Source organism: Bombus affinis, chromosome 8, assembly GCF_024516045.1.
Source record: "Bombus affinis isolate iyBomAffi1 chromosome 8, iyBomAffi1.2, whole genome shotgun sequence".
In the NCBI taxonomy this organism is placed as follows: domain Eukaryota; kingdom Metazoa; phylum Arthropoda; class Insecta; order Hymenoptera; family Apidae; genus Bombus; species Bombus affinis.
This window is the reverse complement of record NC_066351.1, coordinates 11,234,284-11,260,947: the sequence shown is the minus strand read 5'-3', so window position 1 is coordinate 11,260,947 and position 26,664 is coordinate 11,234,284. Positions and strand designations below refer to the sequence as shown.

At 43.6% G+C, this 26,664-nt stretch overlaps 1 protein-coding gene across 11 annotated transcripts in view; it reads left to right on the top strand.

The window, feature by feature from the left end:
* The window catches only part of LOC126919614 (potassium voltage-gated channel protein Shal), a 116,662-nt gene that overhangs the window by 25,333 nt on the left and 64,665 nt on the right, over window positions 1–26,664 (top strand). For all 11 annotated transcript variants that reach the window (XR_007711722.1, XR_007711724.1, XR_007711723.1 and 8 more), the window contains exon 2: window positions 14,139–14,301. Coding sequence is in view for 5 of the 11 variants with exons in the window: in XM_050729058.1 (XP_050585015.1) it covers window positions 14,139–14,301 (163 nt within the window). In the remaining 6 variants the exon portion in view is untranslated. The remainder of the gene's footprint in view (window positions 1–14,138; window positions 14,302–26,664) is intronic.

Here is a 26,664-nt window from a genome sequence, read left to right as displayed (position 1 = left end):
GGACTGTCAGACTGGTCGTACGAACGCATAACTCTTTTGGATTTCATACTGCTGTCTATCGATCTATAATTTTTTGCCTGTTTTTCGTTAGCATCGACAATGACGACGTTCAGACATTTGTTCTGTGGTAGATGGTACATTTGTATCTGCCTATTTTGGCCATATCACGAAGTTTGATAAATTCGAAAAGCAACGAAGTCTTCTAAAAAGATACAGACGTTAGGTATTTTTATTATATTTATTTAGCTGTCTTCCGTTTTCCATTTCCTTAAGAGAACACCGAGAACTTTGGAAAAAGTGTATCAATGGAAAGTCGGAAATATTTGTATAACTCGATCTCTTCTACTGTGTTCTTCGAAGAAGAAATTGATTTATATATATATATAGGACTATAACAAACGTTGATGTTCAAAGTAGCGGAGTTTGATAAATTCGACAACTTCTAATTCAGTCAAGTTAAAGAGGTTCGACGAGTTTTGAAGGTACGGAGCTCGCGAGATACTAAGAGGGTTCTGCGGAAGTTCTAACAACTTGGGGCACGTAACCAGCTATCCTCATTCGAGTCTCATCGCGTGACGTAAACCGTGAAGCGCAGGTTCCCGGGAATCCAGCATCCAAAACGCTGGCTTGAGCCGATTGGTAATCAATCTTGCCGAACAATAATTAGGAGAGGGCTATTCCGGAGGGTCAGAAAATGGCCGAGTATATCTGAAGCGTCAGTTTCGACATTTATTAATTAAAGATGTCCGTGGAACATAGCTGAATCATCGTGTTTTTTAAATTTCTCTTCGGCACGGTGAATTTAATGAATGCGTTCTGTGTTCTCCGGAAATCGCTCCGTGTTCTACGATTCATCGGTGATAGATATTTGCTGATTGAAACTCAAGTATCATAGTAGGGCAAGCGAAACGACACTCGGTACTCGTATATCGAAAGAGATGTTCCCTTCTTTTTAAATTTGTCTAGAAAATAAAAATCAGTATTTATGATAGTGGCGTGGAAACCAAGTTATCTTCTCATTTTGTTGCAAGAACAAAAAGAAAGAAGAATTCTATTTGGTGTTCAGGTTAAAAAGCACGCGTTGCGGCTAACATAACTGAGCGCATACACGTACGAGTTATGCGTCACGAGCTACATGGTGAATTATGATGGAATTTGGAGATACGCGTGGACGAGAGAGACGCGAGACGGCGATGGGGAGAGAATAGGGTTAATCGATGCCAGGGTGGAATGAGACTTTGCGATTCCATTTGAATTCCCAATCACGTAAACCCAACCCCGACGACTTTCCGACCAGCCTCCTACCCTTTAGTGATCATTCTGCCTCATCGAACGTGGTTATTACACCGTCGTTAAAGTAGCAGCTACCTGGTGCAATGGCGTAACGGCTGCAAAGGTCTCTTTCTCTCTCTCTCTCTTTTTCTCCCTCTCTTTCACTAGAAAATAGTTCAACCGAGTAGAACTTAACGTGAAAAGTAAAATATTCAGACGCGTCCTTGATTTTATTTCGATCGAAGAAAACACGTTAAAATCGTTTCCAGAACAAGTTTCTCGAGAATCGCGGTTTTAATGGACAGCCATTAAATTTTTTGAGCGTTCTGGCAGCTATGAACTTGGCCCGCGGAAACTTCGATCAAGCATCGCGAAACCAGTTCTACAATCGAAACGCATAAATTGTACAATGTAGAACGCGTATGCAAATACTTGACATTTATAAATAGCATGCAGGTTCGAGATGAAAATAGCGAAGGCTGCACCAATGGGAGGAAGGAAGAGAAGCGATGGTGCATGGAGCTTCAGCTGCTCCTTGCAAACCCGCCCTTCCCTCTGGTCTTACCCTTTATCGCACGAGCTTGGACAGGGATGTAATAAAGCCATTGCCGATCGCGGCTGATCGACGCGTTTTCTTTATCCGCGGTGAAGTCGCTGTTGCATGGATCACCGGTCCTACGCGATCGATCTCGTTTTACCAGCCTGTAAACATTCTTCAGCGATACCCTTTTACCAACGATCCAGTTGTTTATTCTGTGCCCTTTGGATAATTTTACGACGATTGCCTGCGCGTGACCCACATAACTAGTTTTCTTTCTTTATTTATCAATCCCCTTGTTAAAGAGGAACTTACAGCCTCCTCGGCTTCATCGGCGGATAATAGAGGCTGTTGTTTGTCTTTTCGGACTGTTGGATCCGGATTTCAGTTTCCATTAGTCCGACCATTGGGGCTACTCATCTTGTCGATAGGTTTCTCCCCTGACAGACTAACGTTTCACTCGACTGGTCTGATCATGGTAGCTCCCTACTACTTACGAAACTCGATGGTACTCGAAGCTAGACAGACGCGTATTATATTCCATTTCTGAATGCTGTTTGTGAGATAAACACGCCTACAATGTACATAAATTCAGATTTGAAACTGAGGGGCGATGATAATCGGAATTTCACTTTTATTTAGATTAAATGTTCGCCAGGGAAGTGGGAAAAAGCGCGTTCAATTTACTGAGAAGGGACACGTGATAAGGAAATGGCAAGATACAGGACGCTGGTACGGCGAGAATCAATGTCGCGACGGATCGAGGACGAAGCTGGATGCTCTTGGGACGATTAATCCGATTAATCACGAAGTTGGTTCTGGTGCCGCTTATAATTCAGGCAAGTTGCGCCTCGCGGCAGATGCGCGAAGCGTAACCTCCAATTATTCGTAATCTGTTCACGGAATTATCCGGCCTCTAACCTAGGCACCAGGTTTCATTACGTCTCGTCTGTTAGTTCTCAGGATTCACGATCATATCTGAGATTTCACGCCAGGGAAAGACTCGGCGTCTAAACTGAAAGATAAAATCTATTATTAGCATTAATAAAAGAGATCGTGTTTTAAGGAAAATTATTTTGAAGAATAAGGCGTATCGTGAGACGGAAGATTTTTTTTTCGACGAGCATCAATCATTTTTCCTTGGTCCTTTGGTTCAACCGTACTACTTCAAATTCCATTAACAGAATTTCATATTTCTGAGGTTGCTGGCGTTCCTTCGTCCCGCATTTTCGCCCGCAACCCGTTTAAATCGAGGCGAATATTCCAGCTTACGCGTCTCGAATGTTAGAGCGACGCTTACGTTTTCGCCTAAAATTCAACACGCCATACGTAACGAAATGCAAATTCGTACGACTTGTGTTTCCTCGTGGAAGGATAGAGGCTAAAAAGAACGTGCGTCGTGGAAAACGACGCTCGGTACATATAATAGAGTAACGCAATAAGGAAGATAAAGTCGTTTTCATCGTACGAAACAGACGAATAGACGAACGCCGACGGATTTAATACGATTGAAATAACAGAGAAAGAACAATTTCGTTGCGGGAGTGGATTGCAGCGGAATGGAGCGAAAATAAAAGGCGCCATTGAGATCCGAATCATTACTGTCTCTTAAAGCTCCTTTATGCTTCTTTTCCAAGAATTTTCTTTTTTTACATCCAACTCTTTTCACTTCGCCTTATTGACGCGATATAACGTTCTAATCCACGGAATTGCGAAAAAAGCAGTTTATTCGGTCCATGATATGTTAGTTGGTAGAAATGGTAATTTTATTCGCAACATCGTAGTAAACGAATGAAACGTTAGCACGCAAAGGATCGAGAAAAGTCACGTGCTGCTACTTATTCGCGAGAAATGTGTGCGTCTTTCGTCGAAGATATCACGCAGAGAATTAAGTTTAGCCGCTGTGTTTTCTCTCAGCGAACGGTTCCCGACCTGATAGGTTTCGACTCTCGTTTAATCCGAGACGATTTCTCGATTCGTATTCTCCGTCCAGACTCTTTCTCGCTCCATCTTTAATCCTTCGAACGACTTCTAAGCAAGCAAAAGGAGCAAGATCTCCCGTTACATTGGTTTCTTTCGATTTCATCATTTTCAAAAATTTCACGAACTTTGGAAAAACACACGAGCGAGCCATTTGTCATCGTTAGACGAGAAATTGTGCGACGGTGCTTTGTCTTCGTCCCCGAAATTCCCTCAAATATTTTTCCCTTGTCGCCCTGTCGCGATACATCTTGTTAAAAATTTCAACGTCACGACGAGATTGTTTCATCCCTTTCACGCTTCTTTTCTTCCCTCGAAAAAAGTCTGATTATTCTATTCAGAATTAGGTGTCTCGATTGTAGGAAGAACGTCGTTAATGTCCGCTTGATGCTGGAACGAAAGCAGATTCGTCAAGTTCGAATCGAAAATTCGAGACAGGTAATAATTCACGTTGAGAAACAGGCCATGACTTTCTATTTCGGTTCTATCGCTATCCTCTCCTTCGCCTACGATTCCCGAATGTTCCCCGAGCTTTTCGGCTTCCTGATGGATGTTTCCTCCTGTCTCGACGACGACGGCGTCTCACCGCGAATTGTTGAGCGCAAGGTGAGAATGCGCTTTATTTTTGGACAACACGCGCTAGGAGACCGCTACGAAAATCTGGAAAGCCGATGTGTTCGTCTTTTAATAGCACGTTGCATCCTGGTCTGGCTTCGACGCCTACTGCGGACCCGAAAAATAAGTGTCCACATAAATCGCCCTGGTAAACCGTTTAAACGAATTGCTCATTGAAAAATATGCAATCGCGCGATCTTTCTCTTATTTCTCTTATTTATTTTCATTTATTTTCCCTTGTTTATTTGGAACGCCGATGAACGCGGCGTGGAATGGTCAGGCCGTTTTTGTGTGAAAAGAAACGAAGTGGTGATAGACAGAGAAGCGGGTTGAACAAAAGGGAGCTCTATTAATAGCTGATTGGTTAGCAGTTATATAAAGAATCTGGAACGTCAAAATAAAATTAACGGTTTCAGTAAATCTACCCTGTAGAATTTTTTCTGACGTTGTTATACATACGTACGTATTTTACGATCCAGATTTGCATACGCGATGTTCTTCGTTAAGCTCACCCATATACCACTTTGTCTATCAATCTCCTTTAAACGACATAACGTCGATATTCTATCATTTTATTATCCCACGTGCCAGGCTATATTTTTATATTTTGCTGGATCTAAAAATTTCCTCGGCCAGGTCGATACGAGACGTATCGTGGCGGAACTCCCGGGGGACGAGCGGTTTACCAGCGCCGATACACAATACGATCGGAAATGTTTTCCCATTGAGGCTCTTTTAATTTTATGACACTTTCATTACACGGGCTGCTGCGACTGTTCCATTTGCGGCCGATGAAAGAGCCCGCGATGCGCTTCGTCGATGAACATCGGCCGCGAACAAAGCTCGAGAACCGATCCGGTCTCCGTTTTTATCGACCAGTTACGTTATCAAACGGCAAACAAGAAGCAAACACGTTGCTCTCCCCACCCCATCGGTTTTTTCGTCGACGCATTTTTCACCATTTTTTTTTTATTTCCTTTTGATTTTCCCCATTTTTCGTTCGTTCGAATAAATTCCCATGCATTACGGTCGATTCTCGTTAGCACGATAGGGAACAATGGATAGAAAAACGCGGCTAGGGAGGCCGTGGGAAAAAATTATCCTCTCGCGAATTTTTCAAGCTACCTCGTTGCTATCAGTTTGCTATAGCAGGCAAATTTAATTGGAGGGATCTCCGGAGCGCGAGAATCTTTCGTTCTTGGAAAGTATCGAGTGCCTTCGAGTAGCATGATTCGTTGGAAAAATTCGGAATCGCCGACTGATTTTCACGAGGAATTTTCTCGCGAACGATTTACCAGAGAGATACGTATATCGTTGGGCGAAAATGGATACGCCTGGCTGCCTCTATCTCTCTCGTGATTCCCTGGCGGCTTTGGTAATTATCGACCAGCGATTCCGTTAGCCCGCTCAAGCGGATTATTTACGATTGCCGTTTCATCGACGGCGATCGGCTTTAAGACGAGCTTAACGCGCGCGTTTAAGTGGCAGATATTCTCGCGGCGTTCGCGCTTCTCTAAAGATAGCACTAGTGATCCATGTGTTCTTGCTAGATTCTAAACTCGTTCTGCCGTCGCGTGTCCCGGTAGTCCGCGACAAATAAGAGACTCATCCCGCGATCGGAATGTTCTCCTTGAACTACGGATTCGTTTCCGTTCAATTTCATTTCCACTCTTATCCATAATGCGTTGGAACAGCCAATATGGTGAAATGGTTTCCGGTAATATTTACTGGTTTGACGAGCTTCGATCCGGAGATTTAGCAAGCAGATTTAGGTTCGCGACGTATGAAAATATTTTGCTAAATAGTTCTTGATTTAGCGTGTTATCTTAGCTAGTTCTAGAATTCCCCGTCGTATCGTATTCTATTTAAACACAGAGACCGTCTCGTACGGAATTTGCTTCGCTTGATCATCAGGCGACAAAACTTGTTGGATAGCTAAACTTTATACATAGAATAATTAAATACTTCGACTCTGAGTGTGCTTGCTTTAACATTAGAACTGCCAAACTTGCCAAAATCTTTTGTTTTTGCAATTACTATAGACACCCGAGTGCCTTTGGCAAAACTAATGACTTCTATTGAAACAGAAACGTAATTATAAATACCTACGTATCTTCATTACACCGGTTTAATTATAAACATCTACGTACAATATCTTCGGATATGTAATGTAGGTTAGTAGTTCTAGCGTTAACGCGCAGCTTTAGTCAAATTTCAGTTTCCTTGGCTACGGTCAGGAAAATGTGTCAGTTTCGAATTTACTACGACGAAGTATGAACAGATTCGCAAAGTGGTTCGCGATGAACCTCGATTTTTCTTACAAAATAATCTGTCTATACGGAGCGACGACAGCGAACGAAGGAACGAATACGAAACGTCTAAAGTTAATGAGATCGTTCGACAGGGAGGAACGATCAATCGCGCGGTGTCGTGTCGCGTCGAGCATTGGAAAATATATGCTGCCGCGGAGAAATGACACAACCTAATTAATTTTAGTCCGTCGACGAAACAGTCGTGGAGAAACCGGTGCAGCGTCGACGAAAGATATATCGAGGTTCGCGACCAACACGGCGTTTCTATTATTACTACGGTAAAGTATACGCGTTGAAGCTAACGAACCGCCCAATCGTGCGACAAAGTTGACGACGCGTTTCAAAACACGGATGCGAAACGATCGACGTTGGGTATTCGAGTATTCGAATCGTAAAAAGTTTAGAGGATTTTTAGTATCCAATAAAGAACAATCGTAAAAACGATCTCATGTTCACTTAAATGATTTTTGTTTTCGGAGTTCTCGTATCCTTGAAACTGCCGCAATGGTCGCCATTCCGCAACCATAAGCCGTTACTTTACTTTCAGTGCTTTACCCCGTGCTTCAACCGTGGAAAATATCCTCCTCTTTTCTTTTTTTCCCCAGCCACGACTGTTAGCGAGGCTGCATTGAACGAGTTACGTGTTTTCTCTTTCGCTCGCGCACGTTCAGAGACGATAACGAAGCTTTATGTATTTAAAGTGAGATGAAATTAACTCGGCATCGCGTTTATGTGGATTATTAATGAAACAGTGGAAAACAGAGTGGATTTTTCTTAAGAAAAATTAAAGAAGCACGTAACGACAGTGCGATGTGCTTCGCCGCCGGAAGTATGTCGTTCCGCAACGCGAAACTCGTTTTAAACGAATTACTCGACGCGATCGGTTTTCCAAAGTTCATTAAGCCATTTTCACGGTAGGTTTTAATGCACCTTGGTACAGGTACACGCGCATAGACTGAATCTATTCTGTTGTATCCATGGTTACATGCGAGCATGTCGAATAATCTTTGGCAACCAGTGTCTTGATTGGAATTAATCGAGTCGCAAAACGTTTCAGATTCTTTCTCATAATGGATATTCCGTCGTCTGAGGCTTTGAATCGTTAAAGTCCTTTACGAAGTCCGTAGAGAGGGGCAATTCTTCCCACTGTAATCGAAAATCTGTAATTAATTAACATTTAATAACTTTACCGCCTCGTAGTTTCATAGTTCGATCGTCGTATATCTTTTTCCGACTTTCTGCTCTCTCGCTCAAGGACATCAATTTTCCCGTAATCGTCGCGATACGATCGTCCAAATTGTTCTCGCTCGGGCGAAACCAGATGTCGCGAAAATAAACCGTTCTCGAGTCATTCGCTAATCGAGCGTGTAATTCCCCTAAAATTTTAAGCTTTACGGAACGTCTTTGCTCCTTTGCCCAACGATGAAAAATGATGTCAGAGAGAAACGGAAAAATCAAGAGACGGTAGCAATTCTCTCAATGGTTGGGTTCGGATAAAAATTTTAATGCGAATAGTCGTCGTTCGATCTACTTTACTCGGAGATGCATTTCCGTTTCAATGGTCTTCGATCGGTTTGATCGCGTCTCGAGGCAGAAAAGTTATCGTATTTTAGGAAACTCTGAAAAAAAGGGGAAAAAATTAAGAAAGGAGAACGAAACGAGAAGAGGAACTTCTTTGGAGCGGGGTTGAAGTTTCAGTTGTCGGTGCTTGTCCGCTCAAAGACGGAACGATCGAATTCGTCGGTGTGGAAAAGCAGTTCTCTCTGCTGCGCTTGTCTGCCCCTTCGACGATCCTCGTTTCTTTGATTCGAGGGGAGGACGAATAAAGAAATCAGGTCGGGATCGTGGAGGTTGCCGACTAACCTTCTCCTTTCCTTCTAATTCGAAGAACGTGCGCGGCACGATTTACGGGGTAATTATATCCGGCGTCTTTTTTTTCAACTTTCCATTAATTCCAGGAGAAAAAGCCTGGCAACCCGATCGTTCGTTCTCCAATAAGCTGCGAACGCGTTTACCCTTATTTTACGATCTGCTCGATCGTGGGTATGGTCGATTATTACGAGCTTATTTCTTAAGGAACGAACATTGTCGTTGGAGAGGTTCGTTCGCGAGGAATTGATCGAAGCTGGTGTTTTCAGCGTCTTTAAAGTAGGTAAATTAAATTGAAAAATTCTGAATAGCATGGAACATTATACGAGAAGTTCTTGAAAATTTGCAAATCGCATTTCTCTGACTGCAAGTTTCTTTCGACGAGAACACGAAGGTAATCCGGTGTCTTCGTGGAAATGACTTGGAAAGTCGAGTGCAGTTTAATTAACTTTTAATACGGTCAGAAGGTTCCCAACGCTTTTTGCCCCATCGATTTCGTCGAGCAGACCGATCGCCTGTTTCTACTCGTCGACAAAAACCGGTAGCCAGCCGTGCTTAGTTATTTTCTCGTTCATTGTGAACAGCACTAAAGAAGAACTTGTCCGTGAAAACACGTGTCGTCCTTGTTAACGATGCTACAGCTGCATGGAAGTGGAAAATATTCAACTAGTACCACAGATGAAATATAAGCTAGATTTATCATACGAGGCGATTTTGTTCCACATTTACCTTCGTATATCAAGCAAGACAATAGATCCCTCTGTACCATTTTGTGTCAGCACACAAGTTCAAACCATTCTATGTTAGAAATGTAAAATTCTAACGCTTAATGAGGCAATTCATACGCGGCGACGTTATACAAAGGAGAAAGCTTATCGCCCATTTGATAGGAAAGTTGCAATTGGAACGAAAATCCAGATCCCGAAATACTAAAGAAAAAGAAAATAAACACTGGATGAAAAGCTTTTGCGCAAGCTGGCACGTTTCCGCAAACGATAAACAACGGCGCGTGATCGGATTGCTAAATAAATCGAAAGTCGATCGATCGTTGGGTGAGAGAGGCAAACGAAGAAACGGAATGGCTGAACCGGATCTATTCCGACGGTGATAATTCGGTCGATTTCCATGTTTTTGCTCGGCCGTATTACCACTATTTTCTAAGTGGCATCTCGTTCGAAAAGCGTCGCTCGAGCGAGCGTAATATGGAACATCGCCAGCGGGCCAATCCTCGATCGTAGTCGCTCTCAGCAGACCCCGGGCCGCTTTATCGAATTATGTCGCAGTTTCCTGGGGTCCTTCCGGGACATGCACGTCGTCGTTTCGTTCCATCCCGCGGGATCTGGATGCCGGCGTGCCGTCAACTAATTCGGCATACATCGTTGGAACACGTCGACCCGGATCGCGGTCGCCTCCTGGATTTTCATAGCCTCGCCGAACGTTTGCCCGATTTGCTCGATTCCTCATCTTGCCTTCTCTAACTTCTCCCTCTCTATTTCTCTGTTAGTTGACCTCGTCCAATTAAAAGCAGCGTGGTGACCCTCGAAACCGGCATTAGTGAAATCGTTCCTTGAATGTTTGATGAACGATCTGGCTTCTGCAGTGATTGTTTCTAGTCTAAAACTGTTCTGGGTCTATGTCGTGAGGATATCGTGTTCTTTGATCTACAGTAATACTCCATTTATGGGAAGAACATTTTAATTAATATCTGATTATATGATCGAATCCACGTCCACAAACACGAATTCATATTAGTCGAGTTAAAAATTACGAGTGACAAGAAAACTCAGCAAATTCCTACTGTATGAACCGTTGCTTTCTCGATCGACTTACATCGATGAAGTTGTACCGTACCGAAGCTGAAATAAGACTCAGACCAATGTTTAATAAACATTGAATGATTTATTCAGAAAACAGATCAACAAAGATCGACCTTCCACGCTTGCCAGGACCTTAGCTTGTAGCATTTGCGGAATAATTCAAGTGTCTTTCTTCGGCCAGCCAGCCAACTTGTACGAGCTCCGATGAATTGCTTGGTCGGTGGATTTGCAAAGCGGGAGTAACGAGCGCCGCCTTCGTCGCTCGCCAATTAGTATACACGGTTCTCTTTTTAATAATGCAGCGGCCTACATATGCGGCTCGTATGCTGCAACCAGCCGTAATTACGTGGAAACCGCCGGCCACTAATGCGTGCCGGCACAAATACGTTACGACCGCGGGAATCCATGCTTATCGCCCCTTTAGCAGCCCCCAGCTTTCAATGATTCCTGTCTTTGTTTTGCGCTCCCCTCTCTGATGAATAGCACCAGGGCTCGACTGCATCGATAAACCTCTAACACCCTTTGTGATTTTCTCGTGCAGCTTCTTTTTCTTCTTTTCCTCCTCGCACCAGCTAAACTACGTTTTCCTCTGATCATATTTTTTGTCAAGTTTGCCGATTTATCGGCGTGGGTAAGCAATTTATTTTAAGAAAGTGGTTGATGGTGTTTTTAGACGAGTAGATTTACTCGATAAAAGAATTTTAATGCTACAAATATTTGATGAAATATACAAATCTTCTTCAAATTCTCATTCATATGGAAATTTAGGCGCGAGACCTTCTCGGTATTCCCATGAGTTTATCGAAAACGAAGGAAATGGAAAGTTCGCTAAGATTCAAAAGGGTCGTGCGAATTTCTTCTCCAATATGTTTCTATTTCCGTTGCTATCGGCATGTCTGCTATAAAATTTCACTCAGGACCGAAAGAATTCCAAATTTTCAGCACGATCCACTACCTGCCACCCTATTCGAGCTGACGGTTCATTGTCCTTTTCTTGTGTCAAAGTTTCCCTTTTCAAGTTTCTCCGTTTCTTCTGATGTCTCGTTGGGACGAGTAGCCCTCAGCTCTCAGAAGCCGACTGGAAACGCCGATTGTATCTGTCACCGAGTGCCATTCGATGAAATGCCAATAAATTCACCAAAGTTTGACAATCGAATTTCGTGCCCGGCGGTTTTATTTATTTGAAAGGCACTTCGTTCCTTCAAGCTTCGATCGTGCGATCGGTTTGCGTGGCTACGTGAACGTGACGTTTCCAATTTGCCCGGCCATTTCCCAATTTTTCGAGGCTTTATAAAAATCGAGACGCGATCGTCGATCAGTCATTAACGGCACATCGATTTAACCCAACTACTTTTACCAGGGTCACGTGAAAATTGTGTCGAGTATGGCTGCACCGAGCGAAGAAAGTGTTGGTGAATTTATCGTAATTTTTCATAGTATGCGAGGCGCACCTGTTTAAGAAATATGAATGAGCTAGATTATTCCGTGGGAATATAGGCACCTGACGACAGAAACCATACGGTCGATCGTATCTTCCACGGAAAAATGGCCTCGTATAGTCCCACCAAATCATCATTCAGATGAGGACGCTTGGAAAAAGTACTCCTATATTCGTTATAGGCGTGTACGTTATTTTTTATTTTTCGTTATTTTTTGACCATACATCCGGACTCTGAAATTGCTTGTCGTTCCCTCGACAATATCAATCAGACTGTTCGATTTATCATTCTTTTATTTAAATGAAGCTTCGTTCGTGCCTCTCTCCTCGGCGTTATCGATCATTTTTCAATTAAGCACCTCCTTCATCCTCAACGGACGACCAATTCTCCTCTCGAAATTTCACCGAGTTTCCCCATTTCGCATCGCTAATTCGATAAATTACTTGATTCCATTTCGAAATTTTAGAGATCATTCGCTTTATTGCGTTATATTTATGTTTTATCGAATACCCGCTAGTTTCAGCGCGAATCTATTCATTCTTTTTCAATTTAATTTTGATCAACGTCACTCGTCAAAATTGTTCCGCGTCCCCATTTCGACGGTCACGTATAAATCCCTCGTTTGCATTTTGAACAGTTTAATATCCCCGCTGACAGCCGCACATTTTATTCCTTTATTATTTCATTGTTTATAAATGTATAACGGTTGCCATTTCCTATTAAAAAATAAAATCCGGATGCTGCGCGATGCGTTGTTCCAGCTTTGAACATGGAATTATAAACGCCGATGCGCCGAGACAGTTCGAGTGAATTTTCACTCGTGCAGTGGAATAAGACGTCATAGTCAGACATCGCGTTGCCAGGCCTCTGTCAAGCAGACTCGACGTTTGCGGTGCAAGCTTGCGGCGTTGCTTGCCTCCGCGAGACAGGACATTAAGCACGACTAGTTCATATACAGTGCGCGGCGTCTGTATCGATTTTACTATATTCTTCTTCTCCTTAGTCAACGGATCGAGACGTCTACGATCCTGCTACAAACATTCCAGTTGCCAAGTTTTCTCGCTCGACTTGCCCGATTTCATTTGGAACATTTAGGAGATCTTTTGGAAGCAGATTTCGTTTTACTAAAATAATTTCTCGCCCGAGGTAAAACAAAAGGGTGAGTTTGAAAAAAAGGGGTGAAAGAGGAAAGAGGTCGATAAAAAATGCACGGTTGGTGTAATTTCCGACTGAAAAATTGAAACAGTCAGCCAATGTGAATTTGAACTGTATCAACCCGTGAAAAGCATCGAGGGGGATGGGCAACCACGTTTTGGGGCACGTATAGCCGTAGAAAAGTTTTATCGTGGTATGCTCGACGAGAAAAGCCGCTCGTAATCTTTACGGGATATCGTGAATTTGTCGTTTTTCCCTTCTTCTTTCTTCCTTTGCCCGTTTTCTTTTATCCGTTTAATGCAATCCACAAAAAATTGAAATTGAAAGTGTAACGCTCGGAATGAGGCTTCGTAGCTACTTTCGCGAATGCACAAACTTTTCCCCTGCAAAGTTTCATTCCTCGTTTCTTCTCTTCTCTTTTCTGCTATCGACGCGAAAATCACGATGCAAATTATTTTATAAATCGTGCCAGCGGTGGTTCATAGCGATACTCGCGGTCGTGAAACAACTATGTAATTATGCAGACAGCGGGGCAGAAATTTTCCAATTAAACGCGTTCCTGGAGATGGTTAAAAAGTAGGAACAAAGTTTCTTTCGTACTTGGATAATTTCGACCTATTTCTTACGCTGTTTCTAACACCAATTATAACGATTCGCAGTTCTACAAGACTTTGTTAAGTTACAGACGGTTAGTATGCAATCTCAGAGTTTGTCAACTGCAACGGCTTGCACTAGAAATGTTTTTGATATAACCGAGCGAAAGGATATCGAGAAATGCAACAAATACGCAACAAAGTGTGGTTGACAAGTAGGAGGAAGGTTTACGTGGGAAAAATATCGAGTGAAGGGAAACGGTCCGTCTATCGTCATACAGGAGCTATGTTCCCTTATAGCTTCGACGCATTCGTTCTTTGAAAAATGATTTCGAGCAGAAGGTAGTCGATTTATTCGAAAGTTTCTGCGACTGTGTCAATGATTATTGCGTTCTCATTTATCTTTCGTCAAAGATACTAGTAACGCAAGTTTTTCAACGTGTCTTAAACGTAGATTTATTAAACACCAATTTATCAGTCCATTATTGTATTACAGATTATAAGATAATTTATAATATTAATAAATTGGAATTGCTTGTGTGTTACAGGTACGGTGACATGGTTCCGAAAACGATCGCGGGAAAAATCGTGGGGGGTGTATGCTCTCTCAGCGGTGTCCTTGTGATCGCTTTACCGGTGCCTGTTATCGTCAGTAATTTCAGCCGAATATATCACCAGAATCAGCGGGCTGACAAGCGAAAGGCGCAAAGGGTGAGTGTGATTTTTTTACGCGTCTCCTTATCGATACGATACAGCCGATCCACACATATATCGTCGTATTGAAAATGGCGCGCCGATTCGTCGTTAGAATCGTGGGCCATCTATCCTCGCGTTGTTAATCTGTTATCGGTAACGCGTGTTATCGCGAACGAGCTTGGTTCGGTCGAAATTTAATTCGACCTTAATTCCGGCCCGATCTAGCTGTAATTCAACGAACCGTCGATGAGTAGAACGATTCGAAAACGGATCCGATTAACGTTAATTTACGTCTTATGGAAATGGAGATTTTATTTTTATTCGAACGCACTGAAAATGAAAGTTGGGAGGGAAGTTTCGACAGAGATTTCCGTGTCGTAAAGGATGATAAAGGAACAGATCGCGCGTCTTGGTGTATCGTGGACGCGCTTAAGTACGCGATTCGTGTTTCGCGATATGTTTTCGTCCGTTTTTCTCGTATATACATACGCCTGGCGTATCCACAAATAGCTGTGTCACTATTCGCGCCACGGACTGTTCACTTTATTCTGGTACACTGGATATCGATATTGTTGGATGTTGTCTTTGGACCTAGTTGCCCGGCCCCAAGGCCATAGCATGGCAAACTTTCAAACAGACATCGAGGATTTTCCTCCTTGTACCTCCGTTGGTCACGATACACGGGCGATTTTGATATTTTCAATTCGACCGCTGTATTTCACACTTCAACGTCCGCTGCTGTATTCATCCGTGATATCTAACGATCGATCGAACGACAATTTAAAATTCATTCGTAGAAGATAGGATTAAAGTTAGAGATAGTTTTGGTTTCGATATCAGAGACGAGATATTTTACAGGCAAAATGTAAATGTTGGGTCAACCACCTGGTGGATTTAAGCTTCTGTTCCTTGCAGCACCGGCGTTCTCCCTGAACGGACATTACGATTAATTTTGCCAAAGGTCATCTTTACCAACGCGAGTCTTTCTGCCAAAAGGTTCTGCTTTCGCTTAGTTTCAATTTCACCTTCGAATATAAATAGAACATCTCTGTTTACGATGATCCGACAATTTCCGAGAAATTGCGGTGTCTAATTCAAAGTGCGGCCGTTGAGCGTTCTCCATTGCAACCGCGTAATGACGAAAGTTAATTCGACGTTATATAATCCGATCGAATTGGGCTATATCGTCGTGCTGTGTGGTTATCTTACTGGGTGTCACTGGTAGCCAGGAATGCGACCAATCGATTAGAACGGGCCGAGTTCATGGCTGAAGAAAATGGAGTAGGTGAGAGTATTTCGACGTAGAAAGACAGCTGTTGAAATTCCTGATTTCTTTCGGGTATTTTCAAGCTACTGAATTTCTATGAATCGCCTATGAAAATAGAAAGAAGCAAAAATAACGTTTCGATTTAAATTCAACAACCTGTTTCACCGGAATCAATGCTCGACCGAGTCCTACTTCTCGACTAGTCTTTCTGGATTCTCCCGATGCCCGATTTAGCTCTCGAACAGAAATAGTCTAGTCGTTGCATTGTCTAGCTTCTATTTTCACGCGGTACGAGTGTTGAAGATTTTCTCGGCACGTTGTACTACCGCAATGTTTCCTCTATTTACAAGGACGTCGCGGTAACCGGCCAGGATGTCGCTTCGTTAATTAATCGTATTCCATCAATTGTTCGAATTGATTGTGCAAAGTAGCTTGCTTCTTAGCTCTTAGCGTAATAGTGTTGTAAAAATGTTTGTATCACACTTACATTGCACGATGAAAAGGGACGATAGCCGGAGTTTCCTAGAAATATACGTTCCTCGATAATTGTCCGACAGCATCGCGTTCTATAATCAGCTAGAACAACGCTATCGTATTTTAATCGCCGGAAACAAGAAAATTAACGACGTTGTTCTGTTAGGATCTAAAAAAGGACGCGAACGAGTAACCCGTCGGTATTGAAATTATATTCCGATGAAACCGCGTAGCTATTTTTACTCAGCCACCGATATTTTATTAGCACGAACATCAAAGAACAAGCTCGAGAGGCGCTCCGCTATCGCGGATGCTAATGACGGCTACGATTGGCTTTACTTGCCTGGGGCCTTTAATCGTCAAATGGAAGTCACCGATTATCCTCGATGCTTTCGTTTTCCGATTCGCTAAACCGGTCAATTTGATCGAGCACCCATTAAGCCTTGAATACATTTTCATTCGAGCCGCCCACGATTTATCTTTGTATGCGGAGCCCCACTATTTCCTCCCTGGAGCAGTTACCTGCAATTGTTCTCGTTAAAGTTGAAGAGACCATCGAGCGTCTTGACACAAAAATCCCGGTTCGGCCGCGGCCTACGTTTCCTCCGACAAATTGCTCTTGGAAATGTTAAACGGGCCTGCTCGATCGTGCCATTATTTTCGAGTAATCCAACGACTCGCGTGTCGCGTTCAATCAACGCGGATCAAAGGGGAACTAGTCGATTTACCGGCAGTTTCTCAACTCGGGTGTTTCGTGTTATTAGATTTTATTTCCACGATATGTCTGAACGTCGACATGAGCCGGCAATTGTCCCCCTTTTCACTGTCACAAACGACAAGCGCCGCTTGACGAACGACCGTGTAACCTGCCTGGCAGAGTTTGACGCAGAAGTCGGCCAGAAGTGGCGGATTGCGAAAAACCAGTCACCGATTTGTAATTTCTTTTAAACGGCTCGGCGAGATCAGAAATCTTACGGTGGCTCCTCGCGGACAGTTCAGCTCGAGGTTCTAGCGGTAGTTTGGCTTGGCCGACGGCCAGCGGCTACCCTCAGTTCATTACCACTATCCCGTGTTCTCCGAGAGACAGAGACAGCTGGCCGAATAAAGTGGCGGCCAGTATGATCGCGGTCGAGGAACTTCCGGCCGTTCCGCGGGGTTGATTGATGGCGATTGTTGCTCCTCGTCGTCGCGTCGTTCGCTAAAGTAGACGATTCTTTCGCGTTAAAGTTGGAAGAATTATAGTGGAGGGTTTGCAAAGTTTTATCGTCCGTATGTTACAAACGTCTGTTGCAATGTCTCGATTACTATTGACTCAGCAGACAAAGTGTGTATTAACCTCCTCGAGACACAGGAAACAGAGGACGAAGCGTTTCGTGACGCAGAAAATTTCCGCGCTATATCAGCCGCTAATTTTTAAATTATTCAAATACACATTTAACGAATGTATTATGTTTGGAGCGGAACATTTCGAACTTTCTGTAATTACAAACGACTATCATGATTATATCGATATATTTTGAAACGACTCAAACTTGTGCAATTCTGTGCCGTTAGCTATTCGAAAACCTTAATATCTTCTTACACAGTTTCATTTTACGAGCATCAGGGGCACAACTCTCGAACCGTCTGACAAAACTCTGCATATCCGATTCTCGTTTCGCTAAATACCGTTCTTTGAGCGCAGTCAAATCGACGAAACGAAGTCGATGGAAAAACCACAGGCAACTGCCGGGCCGCATTAAGGCGCGCGAAATTCACCGAGTCAAAGATCAACGGAGAAGTTTTTGCAAATTAGGAGGCGGGGAGGACAGTTTCCCGACAATTCGCAGTCCTGAAATCAGAGCTCGCTTTCTTTCGCGGCCCGGTCAAATCTGCAATGCAGATACATCGCATCTACATATGCATGGCCACGTTCGTTCTGATTCGCGGTTTCGGACACTGACGGATCCTTCCTTTTCTCTACATCTGCCCCGCCCTTTCTGCCTTTCGTTTTCGTCACGTTGCCGGTCGGGAACGAGTTCCGATTTTAGAACAACTGCCACCAACTTTTGATATTGTGTCTGTTGTTCGTTCCGTACCATCGTCTGCTTTAACGCGAATTTCACCGAGCTAGACAACTGTCGATCTTTGCAGTTTTCAACGATAAGATGGAAAGAATAAAATTGTCTTTGTGGCAGTCGTATTATCAGCCGAATCGTATGGAATATTTTTTGGGTTTAAATTTTATTTTGGTTACGTGGTGAGGATTAAACGATACAAGGGAGAACGTGGAATCCGAGCAAACGTAACTTTGCGAAGGAAGTTGGAAAATCGTCAAAGTAGCTTATCGATAGCATCAACGTGAACGGAAGTGTAATGATATCGGATGGACGTTCGTACCATGCAAATAAATAGATTGGACGGGAAACCTACAAGTCCGACGAAGTTGTCCATTTTATACCAGCGATCTAACCTTCGAGATCGATTTTGCACGTAGCACCCGAGTTCAGTCGGCTAAGGATAAACAAATATTTGAGAGAAGCTTCCATAAGTAAACAGTTGCCACGGTGAAGTTTCTCTGTCGTGAAACGAACTCCGCATTTTCGCGGCAACTTGATCGGCCGTTCTATAAATTTCGGTTTTTCATGAAATATGAATACATAAAAATATCTCTTTCATATCGTTGTATCGTAAGAGTAGAAAATCCTAGAGAGCGTAGAAGGAAAGAATCCGAGGTAATTTCTCGGTAGGAATTATAAGAATACCGAAATGCGCTAGGAAAATCGTCGCTATTCAGCATTTTCTATATGGAACGCCATCAACGAGGATTTGATCCTCTATTCGAGCGAAACGATATCGAAAAACGATCGCAATATCGAAAATCAAGGTAGAAAGAACAGTGAGCATAATCGAGAGAGAAAGAGAGAGAGAGAGAGAGAGAGAGAGAGAGAGAGAGAGAGAGAGAGAGATAAAGAAGAAAAATTATGTGGAATATGGAAGCGTCGTGGCGTCGTCTTTTTGCTGACCGTTCGTGAATAAACGAAAGACAATGATGAGAGGCCACGAGATTCACCGCATAAATGTAATTAAACGCGCGAACGAGTTGGGATCGCGTTAACTTTCGCGGGATATTATTTCACGGCTATCTTCTTCGCTGCTCGAATCTCGAGAACTTTCTTCCTTCTTCGCTTATTTTCTACGGTGCAACCGTGACTTCCCTTCGTTTCAGCATCAAATTATTTTACTCGAAGATCGACTTTCTTCTTCCGATTGCTACGATGATTTTTAGAAGAAACTTTTCGAAGCAGTCGTCGTTAGGATGGTTTACGATTATCGAGGAGTTTAACGCTTTTAGAGCCATTAAATGTGCTCGAAGCAGCCCGGTGAGATGCAAATAATCCGTAACCTGGTTGGAGTGTTTAAATGATTTTTATTGCACGAAGAATTGCACTCACGGTCGTTTGAAATCAGTTTGAATAGAACTTGTTCCAATGCTGTGGTAATAAACGATTTTGTTTTGGAAAAATGTTGTGCCGCCTGGTCTGACCAGTGACGGACGTTTTTGCTTGTCTCGCGAAGACTTCTCTTTCGAATGGAACTCTTACGAACGAGAAAACTTACACTAAAAGATACCAAAGAGAGATATCTGGATACTCTTTTTTGCTTGAAACGAGAGGAACGTCGACATCTCCATTATCCCAGGATTCTTCGTCCAAAGGTCTTTTAAAATCCTTCGCGTGGTTCAGATGGAATATTTCGTTTCTCCGAGCGCCCTTTGCTCCAGTCGTCGACGATTCAAACCGCTCTCCTGCCAGGAATTTCCTTTAGTTCCTCTTTACCACGTATCTCTATTCTCGGGGACGGGCTCTCGGTACGCTTTCTGCCTTTTCCGCTTCGTTGGCCTGGCCAAGAACGCAATGAGCGAGTTTCAAGAAAAAAATAACGAGCAACAAGAGGGTAGAAGCCACCCCCGTGTTCCGAAATGCTTTCGTTTGTTTGCTTGACTCGGTGATCGCCCGGAGCCATCGGTCCTGCCAAGATACCCGTGAAAATCGCTCGCGGTGACTACGGTTGAAAAAGCCGCACGATTGCTTTCGCGCTGTGCTGATTTTCTATCACGAAAAGAGAGAAAGATACGGCCGACTTGCTTTTGTGGAAGCCACTTTTACGCGTCGATTGGTCTAACCTGAGCGGAAACGAAAGATTAGGGGACGGAAGCGTTCTCTGATATCGCTGCTTTGTTTCATTTTTCTGTTTGCTTGATCAACAATTACTTCCCCTTCCGGTTGATTCCCGAATGAACCGACGAGCCAAGGGAGCAGATATTTTTCGTGCTGTTCGAAATATCGAGGTCGTCGGTTAGGCGAATCCCGAAACGGAACGAAAGGCCAGAAGCGATCGGTTTGTGCCTTATGGTGCAATTTGTCCTATTTGGCATAGCAGCGCGTGCTCGTTAAGCCGTCTCTCCCCGCGGGCAACGACTGGACAATTATTGGCAGACGCTTTGACATTCAAGTCACGGGGAAACGCCTGCGAATATTTACGATGAATGTCGACTGACGAAGATTTACGCCGCGCAGTCAGTAATTAACCCATTTAGTCCTCCGGCATCCGAGTGTAGCAGCTCACCGTTCGATTCGACGAAAGCCGCTGTGTTTTCGGTGTTCACGCGGGAATAATGGAAAATCGTCGTTCAGGAAGTCGCCAATATCTATCCTTCGTCCTGAGAAATGGAACGATCCTGCCCGTGTGCTTCATTTACCGGGAAATCAGCCACGAGATCGATGAGGTAATCCTCGAGGCGAAGGATTACCGTGAAAGAATGATTGACGCGGAGGCCGATAAAAAGAACTGCCGAAATCTTTTACCGTTCGCACGGCAAGAAAAACAAGCAAAGCATTCGCAGCACGAGGTAGCTCGTTAAACAACCGAAGTGTACTCCGAACGATTCAAGACAGGAAAAGAGAGATCTTTCTGGCGATCTGTCGATCTGTTTCGGTCACGTCGAGGTTGGTATATGGTCATAAACACGGGGAAATATCGATGGTTAGCCCATTTGACGTCATTGGTTCTCTGTTCCATTCGCTCAATCACGACGAGGCTCTGCTCTTCTTTCTCGCCTCGAATACGGTCACGCTATTCTTGAACGCACTAAACACCGATGTACTTCCAAACAGTTTATGCGTTAACCAGTCTCAATAAAGATTAGCCGAGAGAATAGATCGATACCGGGAAGCAGCACGCGTGGTCTCTGCCCCGAAAAGCATCACGTAATCCTACAAACGTACGAGCGCCTTGTCAGCAAACTGTCCGTGGTAGTTTCTAGTCTCGCGGAAAATTTATGGCGAAGGGGATTTCCAAAGGCGAAAAAAAGAACGTCGTCCAGACCAAACTGTTCGGCGTTACGACGATAAAACGTCCACCTCCGCGGTAGTTTTCGCGTCTTCCATTGTTTTTCTTCCAGATTTTTACACACGGTTTTATAAAGGGGCTTTTCTTTAGATTTGATCCTGATTTATGTGTACACACGATCCGCGCCAGTTTCTATGGCAGAATTAGGGAAAAGAGGAGGCGAAATAAATTATACGAAGATTATTTGTAACGAGAAGAGAATTCCGTCAGTATAGAATTATCGTAGATTTGGATCTATGCAAAGTGTTTGATTCCACTTTCCGATCTTATTCTTCGTTAAAATGTTCAAATTTGGAATTAGGAGCGTTTGAAAGACAATTCCTTGGCTGAATCGGAATGACGAAAATAAATTTGCTTTTCATTTATCGTCAAGTTGATCCAGTTCCGATTCTCTGTGGCTCGAAGTCAATTTCTCCTTTAAAATTTCCATCGAAAATCGAGAAAGTACAAAAGCGCGTGTGCTTGATCCGAAAAAGATTTTGAGAAGTGGTTCCGAATTTTAAAAATAACTTCCGCAAACGACCAACGGATGTGTGGAGAGTAAATGAAAAAAGGGAAGAGTGGAAAATCATTGTCAGGGTTCGACGGCGCCTGTCAAGCTGGTTCTCACCTCGTAAAACTCATCGGCATGCGTTTCAGCGGCCACGTACGTTCGATAAATCAAATCGGGCCAGATACTCCGGCTTAAATTACTGCCAACACGCTGTCGTTGCGTTATTATGCCGATAAAACATCGATTTGCGTAGCGTGTGGCTTCTTCGGATCAAAGATCGTTCGGACAACTTAACAAAGAGAGAAAAGCAATTAAAGAAGATCATCATCAGAATTCCAAAGTACAAACAACACGTATGGACAAAGTCCAATTGCTGTTTCAAGGAGGAATATAAACAACTCCTCGTGACGTGAATTTTCTCGAGTTACAACGTTAATTATCGACTGGTAATTAGATGGTTGCTATCGGGAGATCTTTTACGAATCAGTTATATCATGAACGATAATGTCACCTTCGTTTTCGTAATATATAATATATATTGTATAATAATATATATATATATTGCCTTTACTCGAACTCAAATGTTTTGTAATGAACGACACGAGACGTAATTTCCAAGTGAATTTTTAGATCGTTTTTGTTAATCCTTATGCCTCGAATATCGGGCCGTTTTATCGTCAAATTCGATAATATTTACCCAAAGGTCTAAGTTTTCGATTCTCAAGTCCTGTTGTTTATCGTAGCTACGATCTTTTACAGCCAACCGAATTTCTGCGAATAATCCAATCGTACGGTCGTAAAATTTGTTTCTTGAATCTCGGACGGCTACGATTCTCGATTCGTTCAAGATTTATCGTGTCCGTTGTTTCTCCCAATCGTTATGTATGTATTTTTCTACCGGCGAAAATCTACAACTTCTCGCTGCTCTGTCTTTTTCTTGCCTCTTCCTTCCGCGCTCGAATCGCGCAGTATTTTCTTGATTTGAACGTACGAGATCCCCTCCAATTTATTTCCAACGCGTTACGCGAATTATCGCGCGAGCTACAACGACGCAAGGCTAATTGGCTAAATGTAGGCTAATTGGCACGTGCCGATACCGATCGGTCGCGAGCAACCACGCAGCGTCGATCGGATATTCGAACGACCCAAAGACGTAAGTCGATTTCAGATACGCTGACCGCAATTTCGCGCACGTGTTTCAAAAATTCCACCGATCCCGGTAAATTGGTACGTGTGCGGTCCGTGGAAACATTTGGGTCGACCCGCAATCCTCGTTCAACCTCGAATCCATCACCACTGATCAATTTTCTGTTTTGAACGGTCTCGATCGCTTGTGTCGAGTTTCCCCCGTTCGCAACTCCGAAAATACAATATAAAGTTTGGTATTGCACCAACTCAGAGTACAACAAGCGTCAGCTCTAAAGTTAGTTTCCCATGCTTCGCTCGCTTTGGATTTCTAATTAATGGCGTTTAATCGCGCGTATCGCGATATCGATAATTAACGCGTCGATGAAAATCGTCTTTGAGTTACTGCACGTACCCTATCGGAATTTTGCCAAATGGCCCCGCAGTTTCCTGTTATTTTAGTCGCGGCGCACAATAAACCGATAACAATGGAATAATTGTGTCTGGGACCGATCGAGAACAGATCGGTTTTTCCTTAGATTTTCGGAAGACAGAGAAGGCATCGAAGTGGTGGCGTCCCGCCGAGTTCCTTTGATTCGACCGTTTCCACCACAGCTGGTCGATCACCTTTGTTCCAACTGATATTCGGGATATTACGCAGCCGCGATAAATGTCCCGAGGACAATGGAAGCGCGCCGGAGATTCCACCGAACGGATTAACTTGGCGTGAACTGGTAAAGGGACTTTTAATTGGAACCCTTTATGCCTCGGTGTGAAAATCGACTTTCAGATCGCATTCAGATGGAAATAAAAGGATATCGGCGACAGGGTGGCTGGTTATTAAAAGAAATTTCAGACAATCCGCTCTTCCTGACTTCTTTAATTCATTTTGTTTCACCGAGGAGAAAGTAATACGTCGTGATGGCTGGAAAGTTCAGACGCGGCTTGAAATCATATTTTACGTGGAAATATTTCAAGCTGCTAATTCGACCGTCTTATTTATACATTTTAATCGTTCGTAGTTATAGCATCAGTTTTAGTTTAGAAACGTCGGAACAGTCGATTATATGGTTGGGAGGGCACATCCATTGTTTCATCCAATTTCAATTAATCCGCGATTATTCGCTGACATCGCTGCTCCTTTTCCAATATTTCTCCGTTGGTCGTGTATCAGCCTCACCGCGCAAATTACAATAGCGCGGAATAAAAATGATATTACATAAATGGACATTAACGCGTAATCGAAGGCGGTACGCAAGTCGATAGTTTCATGAAAATAGAAAACCTGCGGGGTACGATTGCACGGTGGGGAAAAAAGACACGGAATTTATCAGCGTCCAGCAGCGTGGTTCTTGCGAAGGAAGTCGCATAGATTCGAAAACGCATTCATCGCTGACACAATATCGCGCGTACCAACGAGGGGACGAAGTTGCTCTGTGAAACGTATCTCGCGCGTCGCACCGGTTCTCTTTTGGCAAACACCGCGAGATCGAACAATTCCAACAGTGTTCGCGTCTATGTGCTGCACTATGTCATGACGATAACAATTTTTAAAGGTGAAACCACGTCGTTAGCGTGCAAATATTGCGTAGAAATTAACGAGGACCGAATCATTCGCAGGAAAAATTGCTAAAGGTTTAATTCTAACTGCGAACCACTCATGGGATGTAATGGGGTGTAAGTAATCGATCTGATTACGCCTGATTACGGTCGATCTGACCGTTTCAATTACCCACAGCAGTGGCCTTAGACGAGGACCAACCTAAATCTGATTGTCCGTGGACAATGACGCGACGAAAGCAAAGACAAAGTGATCACGTTCGTTAACGATATTAGAAAAGTGGTATATATAATTGAATATATATATATTCGTTTAAATCATTGATGCTGTTTGAAACTTCACAGCAAGGAAGCCTGCAGTGATGGCGCGTATTTATTTAAAATGCGCTTGCAACTCGATTATATGCCGGCCTGCATTTGCATACAATTTCAGCTCGTTACGTTGATGAATAATTTCGCTCTCTCGATTTACCTGGTACCGGCGACCGGAGGTAAAAAACGAGAAACGGTGGAAGAAAAGGTTATTCAGTTGAAGTTACTCGCGCGATCTCGCGGGGTCAGGAGAAAAGTCGCGCATTACGTCGTCCTTAGGACACAGCGTCGTCATGCCGGGACTATTAAACGCGGATGCAGGTTGGCCGGAAATTATTTGGAGATTTACTTCTTTTCTCACCTGGAACGTTTTCCACGCTCGGTTAAGCGACGTTCTTTTTCTCTCGGGAACCAGGCGGCTATTAACGTTTTCAACGAGAAAAGGAGGAAGAAGGCACGTTGGTGGAAAGACAGGGGAAACACGTCTTCTTCCTCTTCTCTTTTTCTAACATTCTGCTTTTCTTAGCGAAGCGGGGAATATTTTCAGTGCGGCACTTTACTATTTCAATTTTCAATGCTTCAGGAAAGTAGGTCTTGCGTATTTTATTCCGGCGGATCTTTCTTGAAACGAAAGGCCGCGCCCCTTTCAACCGTCCGTGACCCGCCTGTTATTTGTCGACGTTCGTTTAATTAACTTACCGTCAGAGCGAAGAAACTTAGACAAACGGTGAAGGGGGTGAACGCGGCCAAGCTCGAAAACCGTCGGTTGTGATCGCGTTGCAATCGTGCATTCTGTTTTCTTATCGGCCGCGCGGCAACCAGGTTCCCTCATCTTCCTTGAATTAATCGTCGCCCGCCACGCGATATTTCCAATGCCTGTGTGTGTATAGATGTGCACGTTCGTGTCCCTGCACCGATGCCCTTTTCCAAAGCCAACAATCGAGGTTTCGGGCAAATCTGGATGAAGCGGAGGAAATCGTAAAGCTTGTGTATACCTCGGAGCAGCGAGATATTTCACGGTTACTGGGAACGAAATCCGAGGATAACCGATTATTATTCGCCTGTATATGTGACATTTTAGTAGAGGATAGCCGTATACTGTTGGGAATTTGTCGCGCGCATTGAAAAGCGTACAATAACGCCGTTGGGACGCGGAGTCGACGAGAGAATGACGAGCGAACATAAATCATCTGTTGGACGGTTGGTGAACGGGAAGATGATGAATGTTGCAAGGTTCGGCAGAGCCGCGATCTTTGAAAAATGACAGGCTTCCCACAGTATAGAATCGAAGTTTCAACGTTCTGGCGGTACTTGAGGGGCAAAGTTAGCGGCGCTTGTAACGCGCGGGATACGTGGCCGAACGGTCGATGAAAAAGCGACGAACCACACCGGTCGTACGTAACGAGAGTCGAGTGTTGCTTTTGGGATTACTAAATTCAAGCCACTCGTGCTTCCATTTCAGGTTTTGTTTCATCGAGTGCCGGTATACATGTCAGAAGGGTTTCAATATTTTTACGAGGGTTACTCGATTTCAACCGGTAAATGAATTTATTCAGAAGCGTACGTTGAACTTGATCTTTCTGCGACTCTGTAAATGCAGCCACCAACGAACGATATCGAAATTGATCCGCTGGTTTTTCAAGTAACGAAGAGAAGGTCAATTTAATAGGTTCGATCGGTAATTTCAGGCGAAAATTTAATCTCCGTACCGTTGTCCACGCGTATAGCAATGTTTTCTATTAGAAGATTATGTTTG